Genomic DNA, 20,263 nt, shown 5'->3' with positions numbered 1-20,263 from the left:
CCTAACTGGCTGCCTAGCAGGCCTGTCTTCTGCAGCTGAATTCCAAAGGGGGCTATAGGTAGTGGGCAGTGCCTCGAGGTGGATTAACCAATAGCGAAGGCCGTCAGAGTGCTACCATATATTCATAGCACTGCGGTTACATTAAGTAACCCATACTTTCTCCAGTGTGCAGCAGAGAAACCGGAAGTTGTGCGGTTACGCTTAATTCTGAAGGCCGGCAATCCCCGGTGGATCCGAGCTGCGACTTTCTAACTTTGACCGTCGCTACAGCCGGCCGGTTCGAGAGGTCTGAAGGAGGCAGCGAACTTGAAGAGGAGGGGAGGTCCGTGGGCCGGAGCAGGCGAGAAGAGCTCGTTAATAGCCGTGGAAAGTTGAGAGGCAGTCACTTCAGAGGAAGTGGAGGAGCAACAGGTGTCGCTTTCCAACTCATTTGAGCTTCGCCAAGTGGTTTGGAACAAAACATGTCAGCGCTTCGACCCAGGCTGTGTGTGTTGGAGAAAGATGCCGACGGCTACGGCTTCCACCTGCGGGGAGACAAGAGCAAACTCGGCCAGTTCGTCCGGCTCGTAGAGCAGGACACCCCTGCCGCTGCGTCCGGGCTCCGAGCCGGCGACCGCCTGGTCTTCGTCAATGGACAGAGCGTTGAGGGCTTCAGCCACCAGGAGGTGGTCGCCATGATTCGAGCTGTCAGCGGACCCCTGGAACTCATCGTGGTGGATGCCGAGACCATGGAGCTGCTGGAGAAGCACAAGCTGAAGTGTCGGAGAGAGTTCGTCACCGAGGGGATTCCCATTCACGGAGGGGACGGCGACTCTCTCAGCAACGGCTCCAGCCGGAACGGTGATGCGTCGTCTGATCGAGTGAGTGTCAGCTCCGTTAGCAAGGTAAAACCAGCCTTTCTCCCGCGGCTTTTACAATGTCCAATTTCCAACTTTTAGGGGAAGAGTCCATAGACAGAAACCCGAAGTAGAAAGACGCAGATTTGTCATCTTAAGTACTAAACCAACATGGCACATTTCGCTTATTAAATCAAGTAATCTCAGTTAAAAGTTATGTCAACGTACATTTATCAATGTCTTTTGCCTGAGTTGCTCATGACGTGAAATCTATAAGCGTATATATATATATATATATATATATATATATATATATATATATATATATATAGAACAAAGCGAAACAAATGACAGTGATTTGTCATCATTTACAGCATATGAAGCCTGGGACACAAAAGCATGACGTTTCAGTTGACTGATCAGTAGTTTGGAGCTAGTAGAACCAGTCACCAAAAAACGTTTTCTAAAAGTGATTTTTACACAAAGTCTTATATTAAACATGAAGATGGCTTCATATTTTAATTTTAATGAAATAAATTGGTTAATTGTTCAACAGCGTTGCGTTAACACCGGCATATTTATACACTACCGGTACTTAAATGACCGTTCATTTATTTGTTCATAGAGACATTTATTACATAGTTCCAATTCAGCTTGGCCGGCCTTGCTAGTAAGAGATCACCTTTATTTTCACTAGTCCATACCTTAAGTGTGTGAATTGACCAAAGCTGCCCTCTATGTTCTGTGGCAATTTTTAGGAAAGAAAAATACTCACAGTCACATGTGCAACTGCAACCGGCATATTTGTGTATCATTTATCAGTGAATAAATCAGGTGAGTGGAGTGAAAGCAACGTAGACTTTGGTTCTACTGAGTGTGTGCAACCTCAAGTTATTTATGAAAAGTTGCCTGGAGCTTCAGTTGAAGATTTACAAATGACTTGAAGCAGCCAAAGGCTCTGGCTCGAAACGCGTTCCTGTTCAGACTCTCTCTGTCTGACCTCCTCTGCTACTCACCGATTCTCATGTCAGGTTTGACTTGTTGGACCAGAAGTTTTCTTTCTCAACCCATTCACTACCGGATTGACGGCTGTATTTTATTCCACAGCGCCCATGCAAATAGCTGCTGCAAAATTATTTCTGTTCTTAATGTGAATGCAAAGTGTTTAATAATAATAATGTGATTATTCAAGCCAGAGCAAAGTCTGGGCTCGGATTCAGGGATTATGTAATGGCCTTTTCATGTCAATGTGAGGCTGTGTGAAGTTTTCTCAATGGAGCAGCTGAGTATTTTTGGTTGACAAATGCCTAGTTTTTACTTATCTGCACCTCACTTATTTTCAGATGGGGAAAAAAAGCCACAGTAAGGATGTGACCATGACAGAAATAAAAAAAAAAAACCAAACGTATAAGTAACTCATGCCTTATGATTTAAAGATTCACTGTTATTTATGTTGTGATGAGGCTTGCTGGAACGACGACAGAATGGTACCTTCTCCATCAAAATGTGATTAAACAAGCTGTAGTGGAAATGGCTGCAGGCACAACTGCTTGGGGAGCTAGAAAGACCTACATTGAAGCTACATCCATATGGACTCGCACATTTTCCCCACCCTTTCAGTGCCGGTTTCAATGACATGCACTGTAAAAAGACACTTTCTGCCATCCACACTTATCTGCTTAAACGATTCAAAAAAGATGTAGTACATATGCCAAGACTGCAGAGGCGCTTCACTGCTCTACCAACAAATAAGAAGTCAGCACAGCGCCTGTACTGCAAATGAAGCTTGTGCGCTAATTATTAGTACTGGGTAACATAAACAAAACGATAGACAAGGGACACAGGAGTTTGCAGGCGACGCAGTTGAGTTTTGAGTGGACTCCTAGTCGTGACTTGGAGAGAGTGACACTAGAGAGTGGCTGGGGATGCGTGTTTTGAGTCTTTTAGCAGTGCTGTGGTCATCTTGACTCATTGACGCCACAGGGCATCATCAACTTGAATTTCAGTTCCACGAGTTCCTGTTTGGTTATGCTTTGAGAAAATAAACATTCAAAATATTACACTTTATTACACGTGTGTTTGTGACTGGCTTCTCTGTAGAGTGGTTGCTGCTCACATGTCCGCTGCACGCCTGTATCACAATGATGGTCTGCTGCTGAAGTAGCTGAAGCTTTCCTGTTCACAACAATAGTCTGAGTGTATACCACTCGCTTGTTCGCTGGTATGGCTGTTAAATGGCGACTTTCGGGGGCAGCCGAAGCAAACGGGACTGTAATATCATTGTTTTCATTAGTATTCGGCTCCACAGTCCACATGGTGAAGTGTATCCGTGTAGGATTGTTCACTCTGGGACCTGGTTTCAAAAAGTATCCCATACAGTGGGCGGATACGCCCATCTGCCGTCTCGACACAACGCCTAACCCAACACAGAACTTGTGCACATACGACCAGTTTTGTCTCCATGTGGACCTGGTCATGAATGTCATGTTGATATTGCTCAGGTACGCATATGACAATCGTCATCGGCGTCATAGCTCCGCTGAGCACAAATGGACCTAGATAAGCAGAGATAGCAGGGCTCCAAGGTGATGGGCTATGTGAAGCTATAAAAGCAACTAGTTGGAATCCTCCTTTAATATACAGTTAGCGTGTGAACACGCAAACCCTTTGATAGTGTCAAGATAAGCACTCACCTCCAAGTGCTTCTGCTGTATTTGATTAAATGGAACGACTAGTGAAACGCACAGGCAGCTCATCTTTTAATAAATTGGTATCATCACTGCTAATCATCGTGCTGTTGAATATGACTGCCCAAAATCGTATGGTGAATCATTACACATCCACGTGTCTACTGTGCTGGATCTTGTTGTTGCTGCACATTTGAGAAATCTCACCCTCAGCGATACTTTGTCCTGCAGTAAATATGTTACACGTTATCTCCGGGACAATAAAAGGTTGGGTGAGATAACAGCAAACCAACATGTCTTTCAAGTTGAAATACTTTACCTGGGCTTTTTGTCTTTCTGTGCACTTCAATTGATTGAGAATAGCTGTGAGGTGCTCCACACTGGCTGGTACATACAGAACATTTTGGTTTTGTAATGATGCCACGACAGTGTGCCAGTGTACACTGAAATGTGAAATGAAATTTTGCTTGCTGTGTGAGGCCACTGTGACAGAAGAAGCATATTGTGAAAACAAGAACACGGTCAAATAAAAGAGCTCTAACAGAAGACAGCAAACGCTGTTCCACCCCAAGTACATGAAAAGCAGTACTAGAATGAAGTAGTCATACTTGAGAAAGTATGTGAGAAGTTATGCTACAGGTGATTGTTTTCAAGTAGTATTTGATAGAATTGAATGGGAAGTTCAACACGAATTGGTTAATTATAAATGGAAGCTGTTTTTCGATGTAGAAAATCATATTTTCCCACAGCCTCTCTTTCCTCACCTGTGGACTGATGGTTTACATGGACTACAAAAAAAGTGGGTTAATAGCGTGTTTGCCTCTCAATTCTGCCTCATTGCATGTTGGTATTTTTGTGACTTTGAACACGTAAAAAAAATCCTGAGATTATGATACTAAGTGCTTTGGGCCCATTTTCAGTTTTTTTTTTTTTCTTGCTGCTGGTGTCTGTCACAAGAGAGTAGGGGTTCTTCTGTGTAGATGGCAGAAGTAGTCTAGCTCTTCCTCCTGTTTGGAAATTCAAAGTATATTTCAATTGATGCGTGTTTGACTCGTGCTTATGCCATCTTCTTCATTTCATACTTTTTTAGGGTTTTTTTGGAATTGTACATTTATGTGTGCGAAACATGGATCTTTAGGATCTAGTAACGTCACCCTGATGTGGAAAGTCTGTTTTCACAGATGAACAAGGCTACAGACAAACAACCTAGAAAAATACCACTAGTGTTTTTTTTTTTTCCCACTACACAGCTGTTTTCTTCATGTTGTCTGGTTGCTGTGCTGTAAGCACATGGTTCCTCGCTGCCATGCTGTATCTTTAATTAGGCATTTAATCTCGGCTGAGTGGGGCCATATGTTACTGGAAGTCTTGTTTTTTTTCTTTGCTTGTGAGCCTTAAGCTTCTTTGTCAAATACTGCAGTACTTTTATTTATAAAACAAATGGGTTTATTTGCTCTCCTGAGTGTGTAGTAGTAGTAAATGGTTTTATGAGAGCCGTGGTCAAAGTGTCCAAATGGAGACATGTCTTTTTCCCAACTTTTTTTTTTTTTTTTTAAGTTGTTCTAGTGACAGTAACCACCAGACTCATCTGGATGAATGTCTTATCCTGCTCAGAACTCTGTGGATATGACCGTGTCCGCTAAGGAATGGATGGGTGCTTATGTTTGTAGCATGGTACGCTGGTGGCATGGTGAGAAATGCTTGATCCTCAAATTGCTAGTTTATTTCATCCTCCGTTGAAATTATGTGTGTTTATTTTACAAAGGCAAACAATCTCTTTCATGTTTTTGATTTCAAGCTGAGTGTAAGTTGAGATAAATGATGCAGCCCCCATATGTATCAGTCTTCTCATACACTTCAGTCCCAGTGCTGCTGTACCGAGTCAATATTTTGCTCAAGGTCTTATGTCATTGCAGCCTCCTGTATTCAGTCACAAGAAGTCTGGTGCTGGTCTCCATAGAGATTCCTCACATCTACAAGTCTTTGTCCACAGTGTTTGCATGTGTGAAGTAAGGGCTGTGAGAAAGCAGGCCACCGGGTGTTTCTCAGCAGAGCTATGCTGATTTGTTTTCCTGAAGCAGTCTGCTTCATGTCAGTTTACCTGTTGGTGCACGCTTGCCCAACTGTCACGTGTCAATTCCGCACTAGTGTATCGTTCATGCATAGATGATATGCTGCGGGACTAGTGTCTGAAAACTTTTGATTCACTCAGCATGAATGAAAGAGTTAGGAAGCGTGTATTACCTTGCAGATAAAATGCGTCTCATCCCTAGAGTGGACAGAACTGAGAGAAGAGATTTGCCTGCTGGATTAAGAGTGGACTAAGCAGGCGAGGCCAGAAGGCAACATTCAGAGGCAGAGTGGGGCCAACATATGTCCTGTGAAAGTGAGAAGTAGAAATGGGGGTGGGAGGGATAATAATGCAGCCAAACAAGTGTCTTTATTAAGAGGCTCGCTGGCGAACGAAAGTCTGACTTTTCCCGAAAAGTGTGAGGCTCCTGTCACTATGACCAGATGGACTACCAGGCAGCTCCTGAAGCTGTGTGTCATTTGAAGAATCTAGTTTCACCAACTGCAACCTTTTCGGGTTGTGACAGAGTAATAATTGCCACCAATGACCTTGAAATTGTAGAAGGAACATTTAATGCCTCAAGTCCAGCCACAGCAACCATTTGTCACTATCATCTGATGTTCTGTCCTTCTCATACATCGCATTAGGATCTGTGCTCTGATTGGTTTATTCATTGCTAATTGACACTGGAGGTCAGGTTTGTCATCTTGAACTTCCTGGTACCTCACAACCCTCTCACTTGACCAGATGCTGCACTGCACCCTGCACTGAACCTTCTAATCGACCACATGTGGTCCTCAACCTACGAGGAGGAGGTGAGAGCATGCAGCATTCGCTCATGGTGCGTGAATCTATGGGCGTGTGTGAGTGTGTTTGACTCAGGGTCAACGAACATCAAGTAATAAAGGAAGACAAATCTGTTGTGTACAAGATAGCAACCCAATAAAATAATTATATCCAATATAATGCACATTGACGTTTGGCTTGTGGGGGTTCCAAGACAATGAGACCTCCTGGGTTCATGACACCTAGCAGTGGTGATGGGCCCATGAGACTTCATGAAACATTGGCCTTATTTTCACAACATATGGCCCACTCTGCTCAAAAGTCTCCATATTTGAACCACCATTTTGATCATATTTTTAACACAGTGACATCTGGTGGGTTCTGAAAATGAAAGCACTGTTTCATGACACTTCATCAGCCCATCACTTGCAACCAAGCTGGGGGAAAGGGAAGGAACAAAAAGGTAGTGTGTGATTGTTAGAATTAAGTTATTTCATTGAGAAAGCTTAACTTAACCATTTAGACACAACTGAAGCCACCAATTTAGTCACTCATATTCAATAACACAGGCCTAAATAACAAAGTGTGTAGTACAACACAACTCACAGTGATATGACAACTGAATCAAGGCTGTCTGTTAAAGTGAAGACTGCTTCTACACAGCAGTGATTCTTGAACCCAACCAGTGGGAAATTTGATGACATTAAATCATGAACAATTACAACGTGGTGATGGTCGAACGTGAGAGTCTGCCACATTCTTTCTATACACTGTAGATCCATGTTGCTGCATTGACTTGTCCATCACTCACAGACTCTTCCCGCACACACACACTGACACCTTCACGGCAGAATGATGGATTGTTCCTTGTTGGTCCCGACAACAAAGACTGTCTGCTCCACAGAGCTAATAGCTAACCTGACGTCTCACTTCAGAACTTTCTTGACACTCACAGACCAATCAGTTCAAAGTTCCTGGTTTAAAAGTTGGCTAAAAGCTCAATGCAAAAACTAATAAATGTAAAAAGGTGAAGAATAATTGTTGACATGAAGCTGCGGCAAACAATGTTAAAGATTTGTCGGGAAATTCCCCAAACTAGAACAAAAAGAGATTGTGATAAAATCGACACAAAATAAATTTTTAAAAATCTTGATTATATTTTTGCCATATTGCCCACCTCTTTCTGGAGATGGTTTTAAACAAACAGCAACTACAAGTGACGCAACTACAATTATTCACAAACGCTAAGGGATTTTTTCCAAAACTTTCAACTGAGCACAATTGTGCCTTGGACCTTGTCCACAATTGAGCACAACTGCTCACACTGCTCTATCTGAACACTGTCTCTATCTTGAACACCGAAGACAGTCTCAGTGTCTGCCAACAGGTTTATTGAGATGTTCTTGTTGTCTTAAAAATACTAAAATCAAGTACTAAGTACTCCCCAGGCTGCTTTGTTTTGATGCCGGCTTTGGACACCAGGGGAGGACGCCGCTGACAAACTCGCCTGGATGCAAGTTTATTAGTTAAAATATTGATGCTTGACACCACATGATCAATAAATGCATCGACTGAGGTAGGATGATGATAATCACCTTGCCTCACCTACTGCAGACCTCCTCTAGTGTTAGAAGAAACAGAACAGGTCCGACTGAGTCTTCTGTCGGACTCAGAAGTGTGAAACGGAGCAGGGAGTGCGGGCCATTGCCACTCAAAGTGGTGAGGAACGAATGTGTCCTGTTGTGGAACACTCGACATCAACTCTGCTTTAGAGTTGATTTAGTGTATTAAAAGCAAATGGCACAATTTAATTTTTTACATTTTTTTTTCGAGATTAAGCAGTTAAGAATGAGAATATAGAATATATTCAAAAGGTGCGACGACTGACATTTTGACAGTTTTATTCAAAGATACGAGGCATGTTTACGATAAACAAAGAGGACATTATGGGCTGAGATAGTGGTTTGCAAACATGCATTATCAAATTAAATGAGCTATATGCTTTACATGGTCAGGGCAGAGTCCAGCTCATTGTGCTATCAGCATCTACGCTGATAAAGCCACCGCGATTATGGCATCTGTTTTTTAACTGCAACAATAGATGTGGAAATAATTGGAAGCTTTGCCAGTTTGAAAACGGTCCTCGCGCGTCTCTGCTCCTTCCCGTTGCACTGTATGAATACCATTCTGGTTTCACACTATGAGAAACCCTATGATTTTCTATATTTGTACCCGCGGAGCGAGCCGGCAGACAAAACTTGGCAAGAGAGACGAGGCTGTGCCGTCTACTGCTGAATCATCAGGAAGCTTTGTCGTGTACACAGATACATTTTGTTGAGATGATAGAGAAGCGCTGACCCGCTGTGCTACTCTTGAGCAAGAAATGTCCTCTGAAGGAATGTTGGACACCAATGAACACTAATACATAAACCAAAATCCCTGCTCATGTGGTTGGTTGGCTTTTTTTCAGCAAGTGTTGCAATTTTAAATTGCCTGTTCAGGTCATCTCAGAAGAACTTTTGAGCTGAAGTTTTCATGTTGATCACCTTCCTGCTGACCCTGCTGAAGATTATTGCAATCGACTGGTGGCCAAGAAAAACTGGTTCCAAGATGAGACACTTTTTTTAGTAATACTAGGTTTTATCTTCAGCTAAATCCATCATGACAATAAAATAATCTTGATATTTTTGGGGTTTTTTTGGACTGGTATCTTTTGCATCTACTCTAAGGAAAACAAGCGAAGCAAACAGTGTTTTCAAATGAGTAACGGCCGTCTAATCCAATACAAAGTCGTAATACAAAATAGCCTTGTCTCGTATGGAATGTTTCCTCCTCAACACAAAACCATTAACCAACACCCTGCTTCATAAATGTGGAGGCGCAGTTAACCAGATGTTATCTTAAATGGGCGGGACTTGACTGAGTGTGCCTCAGTCTTGCTACTACCATTCTGATGCATATTCTCATTGTGTGGTTTCCTGTTCCCGCTGTAAATGTGACAACCCAGTGACAGTGTACTCACAAATCACACTGCATTTAAAAGACCATAAAGACCAAACATGAGCACACAATACACTGCCCGGTCAACACTGAAAGGTTATCAATGATTTTTTTTCCCATCTTTTCAGGGGATTTGATTTATTTTTATTATTTTGTATTTATTATTTTTAATTTTATCATGGTTATTACTATTATTGTGTTTTTGACTGCACATTTTCCTTAGAACTTTCCCACTGACCATGGCAATCATTCTGATTCTGATTCTGACCTGGTGCATTTACTTTGCTCCTCCCCCTCCAACTAGACCCCACTTTGAAGAAACAGGTCCAAAGGTGCTCACTTGCTGTGGACGATCAGACATAAGAGATGGTCAGAGCTAAAATACATTTGTGAGCCAGCAAGGAGAGGTAGAAATGTGCGTGCGTTACAGTTGAACTCCAGCTTAGCTATGTGCAGTACTATGCTACATGCGATCTCGCAAGCCTTACAGGCCAACAATCGGCTTTTGAATTACTATGCTTCTAATCTCACTTATGATATATGGCATATATGTTACATGTGGATGAATTTATGGTTGGCTGATTCCCTCTCTCTCTCCTGTCTCCACCTGGATGGTTACATCAACAGCACCATATCGTTCAGTTCCGTAACAGCGAGTCTCAGTCCAAAGGTTTGAACGCGTCTTCTTTCTTCCCCTCATGTTCGTCAGAACGGACCTTTGACCAGCACTAACCAATGAGTAATCGGCCACCTCTGCTACACATAAAACAGCAATATGTCATCCATTTTCTAAGCGGCCAACATGAGTGCACGGGGCGTGGCGGTTCCGCTGCGGTCGCAGAGCTGGACCCTCAGCTGGCATCTGAGTCACTGATAACTGTGGGCGGATCGTCCATAATGTGTCTTTTATTGGCAACAGTCCACACGTTTGCTGCAAAGCACCATGACAGAAGTACTGAACATGAGTGCTGAATCATCACTGACCTTGAAGTTGAGCGGCAGGTTCTTTGTCTAATCAGCTGATCCGTGTTTGCCACATAATTAAACAGAGCCATCAGTTGTTGGGTTTCACGTTCTTGCACATGCACATGCTCATTCTGCCGGTTTTATGCAGGAACTATGTCCTTCCCTTTTTCCTTGGTTTAGATGTATTCATTTGAATGAGACTGAAGTAACAATAGCAATGTTGCTGTCACAGGATAAGTGCCATTCACGACCTTCAACCAGCTGTTGAAGTTGCATCTATCCTTTCATGAATGTTGAGAACATTCTTTTGATCTTTGTGATGACTACAGTCAGCAAAAAAAAACCTCCAATCTCATCAACTGACTTTCCTCTTCTGCGCAGGACGACAGCTGCCTGCGACCACGTCTCTGCCACATTAAGAGGGAGGCGAATGAATATGGTTTCAACCTGCACAGTTTCAAGACCACACCGGGTCAGTACATCCAGAGCGTGGATGAAGGCTCTCCAGCACAGAGGGCCGGCCTCAGACCCAAGGACAGGATAATCCAGGTACACCTCCTCCTCAGTTTCAGGTCCGGAAAACACAATCCAAAATATTGGTTGGTGAGGTGGGCCTCACGTGGGAAGGTCCATGTGAGGTCCATAAATGTTGGAAGTGCGTGTGGCACCTTTAAATTAGGATTGACTTAATCCTGTTATTGTGTCTGGAGTTGGGCTTTTGCTGGGAGTGTGTTACTCCCTGGAAAATGTTTTCTATTTTATAGATAAGGTGAAAATGGAATCTAAGGTATTTGTGCGCTTTGTGGGAGGAATGTTCTGTTCTGCCAGTATATCCATGGTAGTGAGCATGTGTGGTGGTGGTGGTGGGGGGGCCCTAATCTCTCAGGGCCTTATCTCCCATGATGCTCCATTACTCTCAGCTGTGGGAGTGGACAGAAACTCTCTGTATCTGAGCTCTTACCGTCAGTCCATTTCATGCCATTCCTGACCCACTGACAGCTCACAAGGAGGGACTGCTCCAGAGACGTCCCAAACTGATACCAGAGTAAAGCGTGAACACACACTGCAGGTGTGTTACACTCAGAAATGTGGACATTCATAGAGATCTTACGATTTGATTCAGCTCATTTACACGTCTGTCTTGGTGTTTGACTCTCAGTTTCAACTTAACTTTCAAGCTTCCTGCTCTGTCTGAACAGACATTTCTAAAAGGAATTTTGAGGTGGAACAGAACTTGATTTGAGTTTGCAGAGATGTATGTCCATAGCGCTGCCTCATATAGTCTCAAATTTTAAGAAGTCTGAAATCCTCCCAAAGGAATGTGGTCATCATTCTTGTGTGTTGTTTAAAACATGAAAAACTGGGCCAACACACACACACACATCAGACCAGTCTTGTTGAAGCCATTTTAATTGTGGCTGACTCTTTGTACAGAGGCTTCATGTGAGCTCATAAAAAGGAAAAAAAAAATCACTGAGATTATACTTTTTGTTTTGTGAAACACCAAGTTGCCATGGTGACTGCTAAAAGACCGTGAGTTTCAGCTTTGCTTTGTGCAGTCGTCATTTGCACCCAGTTTTGCCCACTCATGCTTAATAACGCAGTGTTTCTTCTTTGTCCTTTTTCGGACTGTAAATGGCCTGGAATTCAAAGGTTGTCAGGATTGACTCAATCGTCTGTCATTGTAGTCGCTGAAGCATCTCCACCTGTTCTCACCAATGTGTCTAGTTCCTCTGCACTCCAGAGTCGCATGTGTAGCACGGTGTGATTTTAGATAGGAGCCTGTCCAGAGGACCTTTGTGGATGTGTTTATATGGTGCATGATGAGTCATGACACACCACCGCTGTAGCCAACCATTACATAACATTTGACTGATTACCAGTTATTAATTTTGTGTTGGTGACAGGTAAGTACAGTCAGTTATTCTGGCCTGAATTATTCAAAGATATGTGCATGTATGGAATCAGGTGTATGTCGGATTACAGGGTTGTCTAACTGTAAACACACACGCTGAGAAGACAAGGTCTCAGATGAGCATCACAGGTGCTTTTCTTCTGGCTCAGTGAAAATGCTTCCTGAGTTCCTTTAGCGACCAGCCATCCTGAGCTCGCTCTCTCTCATCTGTGGGTCTGCAGGTCAATGGAGTGTCCGTGATCGGCATGCAGCACTCGCAGGTCGTAGAGGCCATCAGGGCTGGAGGAGACGAGACCAGGCTCCTGGTGGTGGACGTTGAAACCGCAGAGTTCTTCAAGAGATGCAATGTTGAGCCAACGGAGGAACACCTCACTGGTAATCTCTTGTTCACTCACTGCCTTGGTTGAGTTCCTTACTGCCTTACTTAAACATCGGCTGATCCAACCATTAATTCCCATTGAGTTTTTAGTTTGTCTGATTTGATTTTGCTCAGAGAAGAAAACTACCGAGCTCCATCAAGCTACAGTCAACTGAGAGAAGATGAAACCCGTCACTGTCGCTTTGTGACGGATGGAAAGACGGAAGCCTCCAAAACCTGTTTGCTTTTCCTCAAACACAACTTAAATTTGCACAGACTTGTTGAAGACCTGTTGCGTCATGAACACAATCTAGTCATCCATTTGTGCTTGTAGAGTGGTTTTTAATCCAAGGGTCTACATTTGAATGCCTCTGCCACACGTGCTACCCAGGAAATCACTGTTTCCTGCGAAGTCGTGCGGGTACAGTACCACAGGCTTGTTTGGGAGCATGGAGGCCTGCAGTCCACATCCTCCTGCCAGATACCACAGTGGCCTCTCAGGTCCAGTACCCAACGGTCCAGAGCTGGTTTGGAAGGGTGCTGTGCAGGAGCAGCTGGCCTCATAATGCATCACCAACATCTGATCCTCTAATCTTGTGTTCTGTCCTCACGGTTCTGGTGCTGGTGTGTGTTGTGACACACTGAGCTTACAAATGGTCTCCTCTGCCCTGCAGGACCCCTCCCTCAGCCTGTGACGGACCATGCGGCCCACAACGAGGAGCATGACGAGGTGAGGGTCACGACTGGCGCCTCATCAGTTTGGCTTTTATCTGCATGGGAGCAGTGTAAACAAACACAGAGTACAGTCTGAAGGCAGCTCTCCCACTGATCCTGTCTCTCCTCTGCCCTGGTGGAAGATCAGTGTCCTGGTGTGGGCGCTCGTGTGCTGGCTGCTTCACACAGTCCAGCATTACTGTCGCTCTTTCTGCACCTCACTTTTACAGTGGTTTGCGCTGCATACTGAAGTAGTGCTGTGATGTGTTATTTGTTTTACTCTGATTTCTTGCTTGTAATACACCTATTTCAGCTAAGTAACCAGAGAAAACAAAAGTTGTTTTCAGTGTTTATCGTCCGTGGCCGTCAATGCTGACTCGACTGACCGGGGGTGACTGTCCGCATCAATGGTCGGCCTCTGCTGGTCTGCAACAACAGCAGCACTTTCTCTCTCTCTCAGCACACTCCCACACTCGCATTCCACTGACGACATGGGAAAAGTGGATTGGCCTCTTTGATGACATTATGGCTGACCCCGTCACCATGGCTACAGAGGGCAGGTTGTTTCTCCCTCCTGGAGGATCATGGGATTGAAGTGGCTTTTAGCAGTGGACTCGGGATTATGCTAATGAGTGAGGGCTAACAAGCTGAACTCTCTTCCCCTGAGCTGCAGCAACAACAACACAGTCACTAGTACTTCAGTGTCTTCCTAAGTACAGTCGCACAACTTCAGCACTTCTCTGTGTGTTCATGTATGGAAGAATCGTGTCAGTCTTGCTGTGTGAGGATTAGTATGAAGCACTGTTTGAGTGTGTCACTTTAGTTGTAGTGTATTGGTGTGTATGGTCAGTAGGCATTGTGTTTTGCGTTGTGGTTATGGACTGTTGTGGTGCATGTGTGACTTGTGCTATATATATATATATTTCAGTATATGTGTTTGTTTTTTGTGGTGTTAGTAGGAGTCGGTATGTGTGTGTTAGAGAGAGAGAGCCATGACCTCTGTGTGTTTGTAAGAAGTCATGTCGGCCAGTCAGCTTGTTGCTCTGCTCTATGTAGCATTGCTCTGCATGTGTGTTACTACAGGTCACCTCAGTGAGTGTCTCAGCTGCACTTTTGCTCTCTGTGTGAAGCTTGTTGTCAGAGAGCCACAGATTCCCCGTGAAAAGGAAGTGTCACTTTTCAAACAGCTTATTTTCCTGCAGTCTGACTTCCAACATAATCTGCTTTGAGAAATTCTTTGAATTTTTCTGTCATTTTAGTGATTTATTTTTAGAGACCCAGTTGAGTTCAGGACAAGTCTGTGTCTGAATTTCACGTTCATCAACGTGATCCTGACGTCAGATATGCTGTATATACATGGTTAATGTGTAGCGTGTGGCTGCCCCCTGCTGGACAGCTCGTCTACAACAACCTGAAGTTTCTACTCCAATGAGGAAACATTGTCTTCATTGTTTTCCTTTTCCCCATTGATGAACTGTAGTGTATTGTTCATAGAGGCTCGGCCATGGTCCTCAGAGACTGTCTTCCCGTGTTCCAGTCCTTTTCTTAATCCAGAGGATCATGACCAAGGTGGAGTGATTGGGGCAGAAGCTGGAAACTGGATCAGGGGTAGAGATGTTCACCTGGTCTGTCTGCACCAGAACACATGCAGGCGGGTCAGGGGTTTGTGAATGTAGCGCCTCAGTGGAACATGAATGTGTTTGAGCTCAGGACCTCACAGATGGAGCCACACATCTACCAGATTTCAGCGACACCTGAGTACTGGGCTCTTAGCTGAAACGGACCCACTTCTGTGTTCTGGTCAGCCTCTGGGTGACTGTCCTGTCTGAATGTGTGCCACGTGTCTGTGCCATGTGGGAGCTTTGTTACAGACCCATCCACAGCTCACTAACCCGACTCTTGTTCCAGGTGCCACATGTGAACCCCAAACACTCCATGGGGTCGGTGTCCTCCAGCTCCTCCTCCAACAGCTCCACAAATGCACAACAGGTGAGTGAGGTTCTCCTGCTGGCTTCAGGGACTCATGAAGTTAATGCTGTATGTGTGCAATGGTGGTGGGTCTGTTACTCAGGATTGGACTTTAACTTGAAATGGGCCGTTTTGATCTTTGCAGCACATAAAGTATATTTGACGCATGGTTCTGAAGTGTCACATTTCAGCTTCTGTAACTGTGCACAGGTTGTTTTGCACTAGATAATGACACAGGGAAAACATGTTTTCCTCTGTTCCCACTAGGGGGCGGTGTAATGCTTTGTTTGATGTCAGAACTTGAACGCAGCTTTCAGAGTTCAAGATAACTCACCGACTGGCGACGAATTGTGGAAGAGTCTGTCAGCCTTGCACAGGTTGACTGCTTGTTAGCGTATTAAAAGGCTCCCACAGAAGGCAGTGTGTGGCCCCGCAGCGTGTGGCCCCGCAGCTTGGCTCCGTGTCCTGGGGCCTCATGTCTAAACAGTGCATACGCACTGAAGAGCGCCACCAAGCGTTTTGCTGTCAAAGAAAACCTGTGAAATTGATTCATATGAGTGGAATGAGCAAAATAAAGCAAAATACAATTTTGACTTCAAGAAAAGTTCTTTGTGCTGGCTGACAAAACGGTGTACACAGCAAGACAGGAGTCACTGGCAGTGATGGGCTGATGAGGCTTCTCGAGACAGTCTCCTCAGTGCCATCTAGTGGGAACATCAGCCCCTCACTAGGAACTAGACTTCATGTCCGTGACGTTCACTAACCCCTGACCTGCGCTGTTCCAGTCTGCTGGAGACTCCCTGGCTCTGAGCGTGTCCCTGGCCCAGGCCCGGGAGAGGGCCCACCAGAAGCGAGGTGCCAAGAAAGCCCCCACCATGGACTGGAGCAAGAGGAATGAACTCTTCAGCAACTTGTAATGGGCACCGTAGAGTGTCTGAAACAGTGTTATCTGATGATTCCTCCTGGTTAATTTTAGCAGGTTGGTGAGCAGCGCCAACAGGAAGTTTAATATATTTTTAAGGAATAGAAATGTACAGTTTGGTGCGATTGAGATGAATTGCTGATTGTACGTGACGTTTTAAGAGTTGATGTGAATCAGCTGGTTAGAATGAAGGCTTTTGTATCGACTGGACATGAGACAGCAGCGCACTCTTCTGCCATGATTCTCTCTGAAAATCCTTTCTACTTTTAAAATGACAAATGCAACCTGGACAAGCTTTGCGAGCGCAGAGGGAGTGAGGCTGCGTGGACTTTGTCCTACCTGATTGTATCATGTCAATCTGTTCTTTTAGATGAAATAAACAATCAAAGAAATGGCTGGATTCTCTGTTTCGTTGTAGTCTCATGCACATCACTTCCACCAGTCACAGAGTGGGTCCTCTCATTTGAATTCACCAAAGCTCTACCTAGATTTTCTACAGGATGGGCAACACATCTGGTCATGTGACTAGCTCAGGTGGTGGTGGGCAGAAAACAGTGAATTCGGTTCATATGACTAGTGGCTAAATGTGACTGACCCAACATTTTTGAACACATTCATTCCCTGCGGTGCAGCATCTTTTTCACTCCCATGCGTCTAATAGGAACGGTCTTGTGCTACTGCCATCTGCTGTCCGTTTAAACTCATTACAAGCTCAATATTTAACATCAAATATAGTGATTAAATGTGTGTCATTTTGAGGTTAAAAAAAAATGGATGTGAATGATCACATTGTAGTCCAAATTATAAAATAAATAACAAAGCAACACTCTGGATTGTCGTGTTTATTACAGCAGTACGTCCACAGACCAGAATACTGAATGAACTCCGTAAAGTACATGAGAGAGAACATATAAAAACAATGACATCAACGCTTTAATACAAAAATATAGTACAATATTAAATATCTGTCCAAGTGGTCTTTTCCATTATTCAACTAGACACTTCCCTCAAACAAGCGCTGCTTTTCAACAGCAAATTTAAACCAGCAATTGCTGCGTGGATAACAAGGGTCCAGCAGCGGCTCAGGCGTCTCCGTCACCACACACTGGAGGGGTTCCGTATAGCTACTGAAACGCACAAGTTTTGCAAATGGGTACCATGTCATGTGACCTTCCAGTATGTTAAGTGGTCATTCCATCGGAGTAGGCACAATCCCACCTAACCTGACCCCGTACTGGAAGCAGGAAGGTCCAGTTGAGGCTACAGTCCAATGATATTGGTTCGTATTCCCTCCTTGATCATTGAAAGAAGCTGCTCCCGATACACAGCCAAGCTTGCGACAGTTTGAAACAGAACACATGGAGGTCACTTGAGCAGCCCATCGTCTGGACCAACACACACCGGTAGAAATGAATCGATCAATGAAATGGAAATAACAAAAGATCCTGCTTTGCTCGACCCCAAAGTTTCTTAAAACAAGAATGGAGTTTGAGGAGTTACTAATTCTATAGTGCTTTTTATTCTATCACTTGAGCAAATTCTGTTAAAACTGAATAAACCAGACTTGTACCATTCTACTTCATTTCATTTCCCCTCACATCCGTCGCTTTCATAGATGCCCAGGAATAAAAACAGAGCACAAAGAACTTATTAAAACCAAAATAGCAAAACGTCCCTGTTGTGAAATTCAGTAGTTTAAGAATTGTCATCAATTATAATGCGATTATGTAAAATCATGATTCATTATTGCCCCCCATCCCGTCCCCAAGTCCTGCCCAATAACACTTTTTTACATCGTCTTTCATTTCATCCATATTTCCGACCCATTGCTGATTGTGATTCTGAATAGAACCATGTCTATTGCAATGCAAATCTCTGGCACCTTCTGGCTTGAGAGGCTGACAGAGTTGGTGGGAGCAAAACAAAGCCTGTGCCAGACGCCGCTGCTTCATCACCTGAGGAACACAATACGTCAGATAAAAATGGTGCTATTTACATGAAGAGCAACAGCTCTCTGTTCACAACAACTATACAACGATGGTGACTCATTCCTGTTCACAGAGGAGTATTTACAGAGAGTACTCATGGTTGAATGCTCGGGACCATGCTCAGGTTTGACCCTGCTTCCCTAAAACATGCAGGTGTGGTTGGAGGCAGACGCTGAGCCGACCACAGCTGGATCCTGTCTGGAGAGATGACGGGAGCGACAAGTGCTCAGTTTTCACTGTCCGTTTTAATGGCAGCTCAGTCACTGTGTCACCTGCTCCCCGCACCACCACTTGCTGCACCTCCAGCTGTGGCTTGTGCATGCACACGTGGCCTTGCCTCCAAACAGAGGTGTTACAACTCTGGCCAACGTAAACTTGCTGCTTGAAGCACACACTACCTATAGGCTAGCGCTAACTCTACACCTCTAAAGCAACAAGCAATGGCGCGACCACACACGCACGTCATTGCTGGTGGGCCGATGAGGCTTCATGACACAGTCTCATTTTTAGAGCCCACCAGATGGCACTCTCAGCTCTAAATCGTTGGCTTTGAACAGTTGGCTCGATTAAACCTCTCTGGGCTCTGAAGGTAAGAACACTGTTTCATGAAGCCTCACCTTCAACAGGGGGTCAGCGATGGCGTCCCGCTGGCTCCCACCTGCTGCTGTATGAGCGATGATAGTATCAGTTAAAGGACTAGCACCAGTGTTCACACCTAAACAGGAGTTTATGATCAAGCTGACTACAATTCTGCAAAATAACTTACCTCATGAGCATCTAAATTACATATGTACACAGTAGCATGGCCGGCAACATAATTTACTAATGTCTGTTATTAATGGGCCAATAAAAAGCCCTTCCAACGCTCATACTGCAAGTCCCACAATGCATTGCATCAGTTGCAGCTCTCATGGCAGCGGAACAAGAGTTCAGTCTAGTGTGTCTTTCTTGGTTAAACAAGGTCAGGTTTAGACAGTTAAGCAACAGTGGGGCCCATGACTGAGAGTCAACTCTGACAAGTCAGTGACTTGTGCCCCGCAGAAAAAAAATCAAGCCAAAGCAAATACTTTCAAGAGATTTGTCTCCGGTAAACATCTCTTCTCTTTTACAGTTGAAAAAAAAAAGAATCAGGTTTGTGGCTTGAAGTCCTAATGATTATTATTGAGGCTCAACTGTGGCTCTAACTTTCAGTCACAGCAGCTTCACTGATCTCTGTTAAGTGCAACAGTGCAGAGTACAAAGGAGCAAGTGGTCCACAAAAGAAGGCGCAGGACCCTTAGCAGTCCCTGTGTCTCGAGCGCATGTTTCTCAAAGCGTGGTAGTCTCAGCTATTTTCCATCACCTCTAACCCTAAACATTCATTTGACTGGAGGCAAATCTAGAGAAGCTTCAGGCGGCTGTCCTCCACCCATCATCTGGACCATCAGCGTCCACACAGTCACTCCAACATGGCGTCCAGTTGGTCTGCGAGGTCGTCAAACATGTTGCCGATGTCGTCCAGGATGTTCCCTGCTGCCTTCACGTTGCTGCTGCTGCTGTCAAACACACACAAAACACATCTTCATTCTGAAGCACCCTCAGAGGTCTACACAGGCCTGGTGTCACTAGCAAACTCAAGGCACCGGCAGGACTCTCCCCATGGTTCAAGGAGAAAGTCCTGTGTGAGGACCTAACAAAACCATTGTAAGCCATTACACATGAACTCATATGGCCTATAATGACGATAGTTTTACTGTGGGAGATAGGTTCGCTGACGACAAGGCGACAAGGTACGAACACGAGGGCTCCCAAGTGTGACAGCTTCTCACCTGGTGAGACTTCCTTGCAGCAGTTTGCTCTCAGCCACTTTGAGCACAGCCTCCAGTGAAGTGCTCGTCTCCTCCAGCCTCTTCTGAGCCAGCCTCTCCAGGCCGGCGACGCCCGGGTGAAACACCTGAGCTTTGCCTTCACAGCCTGCCAGGCCTGGGATGCAGTGAGCAGGAGAGCAGGGCGCAGAATACGCAGCACCCGGGACACGATTGAGGTTATAGCCTGAAGGACAAAAGGCACCAG

At 44.6% G+C, this 20,263-nt stretch overlaps 2 protein-coding genes across 5 annotated transcripts in view; one reads left to right on the top strand and one right to left on the bottom strand.

The window, feature by feature from the left end:
* Positions 1-230: 230 nt before the first annotated feature.
* On the top strand, positions 231-16,613 carry nherf1a (NHERF family PDZ scaffold protein 1a). 2 transcript variants are annotated; one of them, XM_053865281.1, is made up of 6 exons: positions 231-860; positions 10,728-10,895; positions 12,483-12,636; positions 13,294-13,349; positions 15,242-15,322; positions 16,087-16,613. In XM_053865281.1, exons 1-6 carry the CDS (start codon positions 462-464, stop codon positions 16,216-16,218), a joined length of 990 nt encoding a protein of 329 aa, XP_053721256.1. In that variant the 5' UTR covers positions 231-461; the 3' UTR covers positions 16,219-16,613. The 2 variants fall into 2 exon arrangements, with proteins under 2 accessions (XP_053721256.1, XP_053721255.1); XM_053865280.1 differs by having other exon boundaries at positions 232-884.
* Positions 16,614-17,066: 453 nt separating this feature from the next.
* The window catches only part of LOC128759203 (caskin-2-like), a 39,678-nt gene continuing 36,481 nt past the window's right edge, over positions 17,067-20,263 (bottom strand). For 2 of the 3 annotated variants that reach the window (XM_053865983.1, XM_053865984.1), the window contains 2 exons: positions 20,020-20,242; positions 17,067-19,746 (listed from right to left, as the gene is read on the bottom strand). In XM_053865983.1, coding sequence (XP_053721958.1) covers positions 19,650-19,746; positions 20,020-20,242 — 320 coding nt within the window. In that variant the 3' untranslated portion in view covers positions 17,067-19,649. The remainder of the gene's footprint in view (positions 19,747-20,019; positions 20,243-20,263) is intronic. The other variant, XM_053865985.1, reaches the window with a different exon arrangement.

The sequence above is a fragment of the Synchiropus splendidus genome, chromosome 5 (genome assembly GCF_027744825.2).
Source record: "Synchiropus splendidus isolate RoL2022-P1 chromosome 5, RoL_Sspl_1.0, whole genome shotgun sequence".
Classification (NCBI taxonomy): Eukaryota; Metazoa; Chordata; class Actinopteri; order Syngnathiformes; family Callionymidae; genus Synchiropus; species Synchiropus splendidus.
The sequence above is the reverse complement of the archived record's forward strand: the minus strand, read 5'-3'. Positions and strand labels throughout refer to the sequence as shown.

Excerpts from the sequence above, each read along its gene's own strand:
- nherf1a (XM_053865280.1), top strand. The coding sequence starts at position 462 with ATGTCAGCGCTTCGACCCAGGCTGTGTGTGTTGGAGAAAGATGCCGAC. Across the intron at positions 10,896-12,482 it reads CCAAGGACAGGATAATCCAG|GTCAATGGAGTGTCCGTGAT; the intron begins GTACACCTCCTC and ends GTGGGTCTGCAG. Across the intron at positions 15,323-16,086 it reads GCTCCACAAATGCACAACAG|TCTGCTGGAGACTCCCTGGC; the intron begins GTGAGTGAGGTT and ends GCGCTGTTCCAG.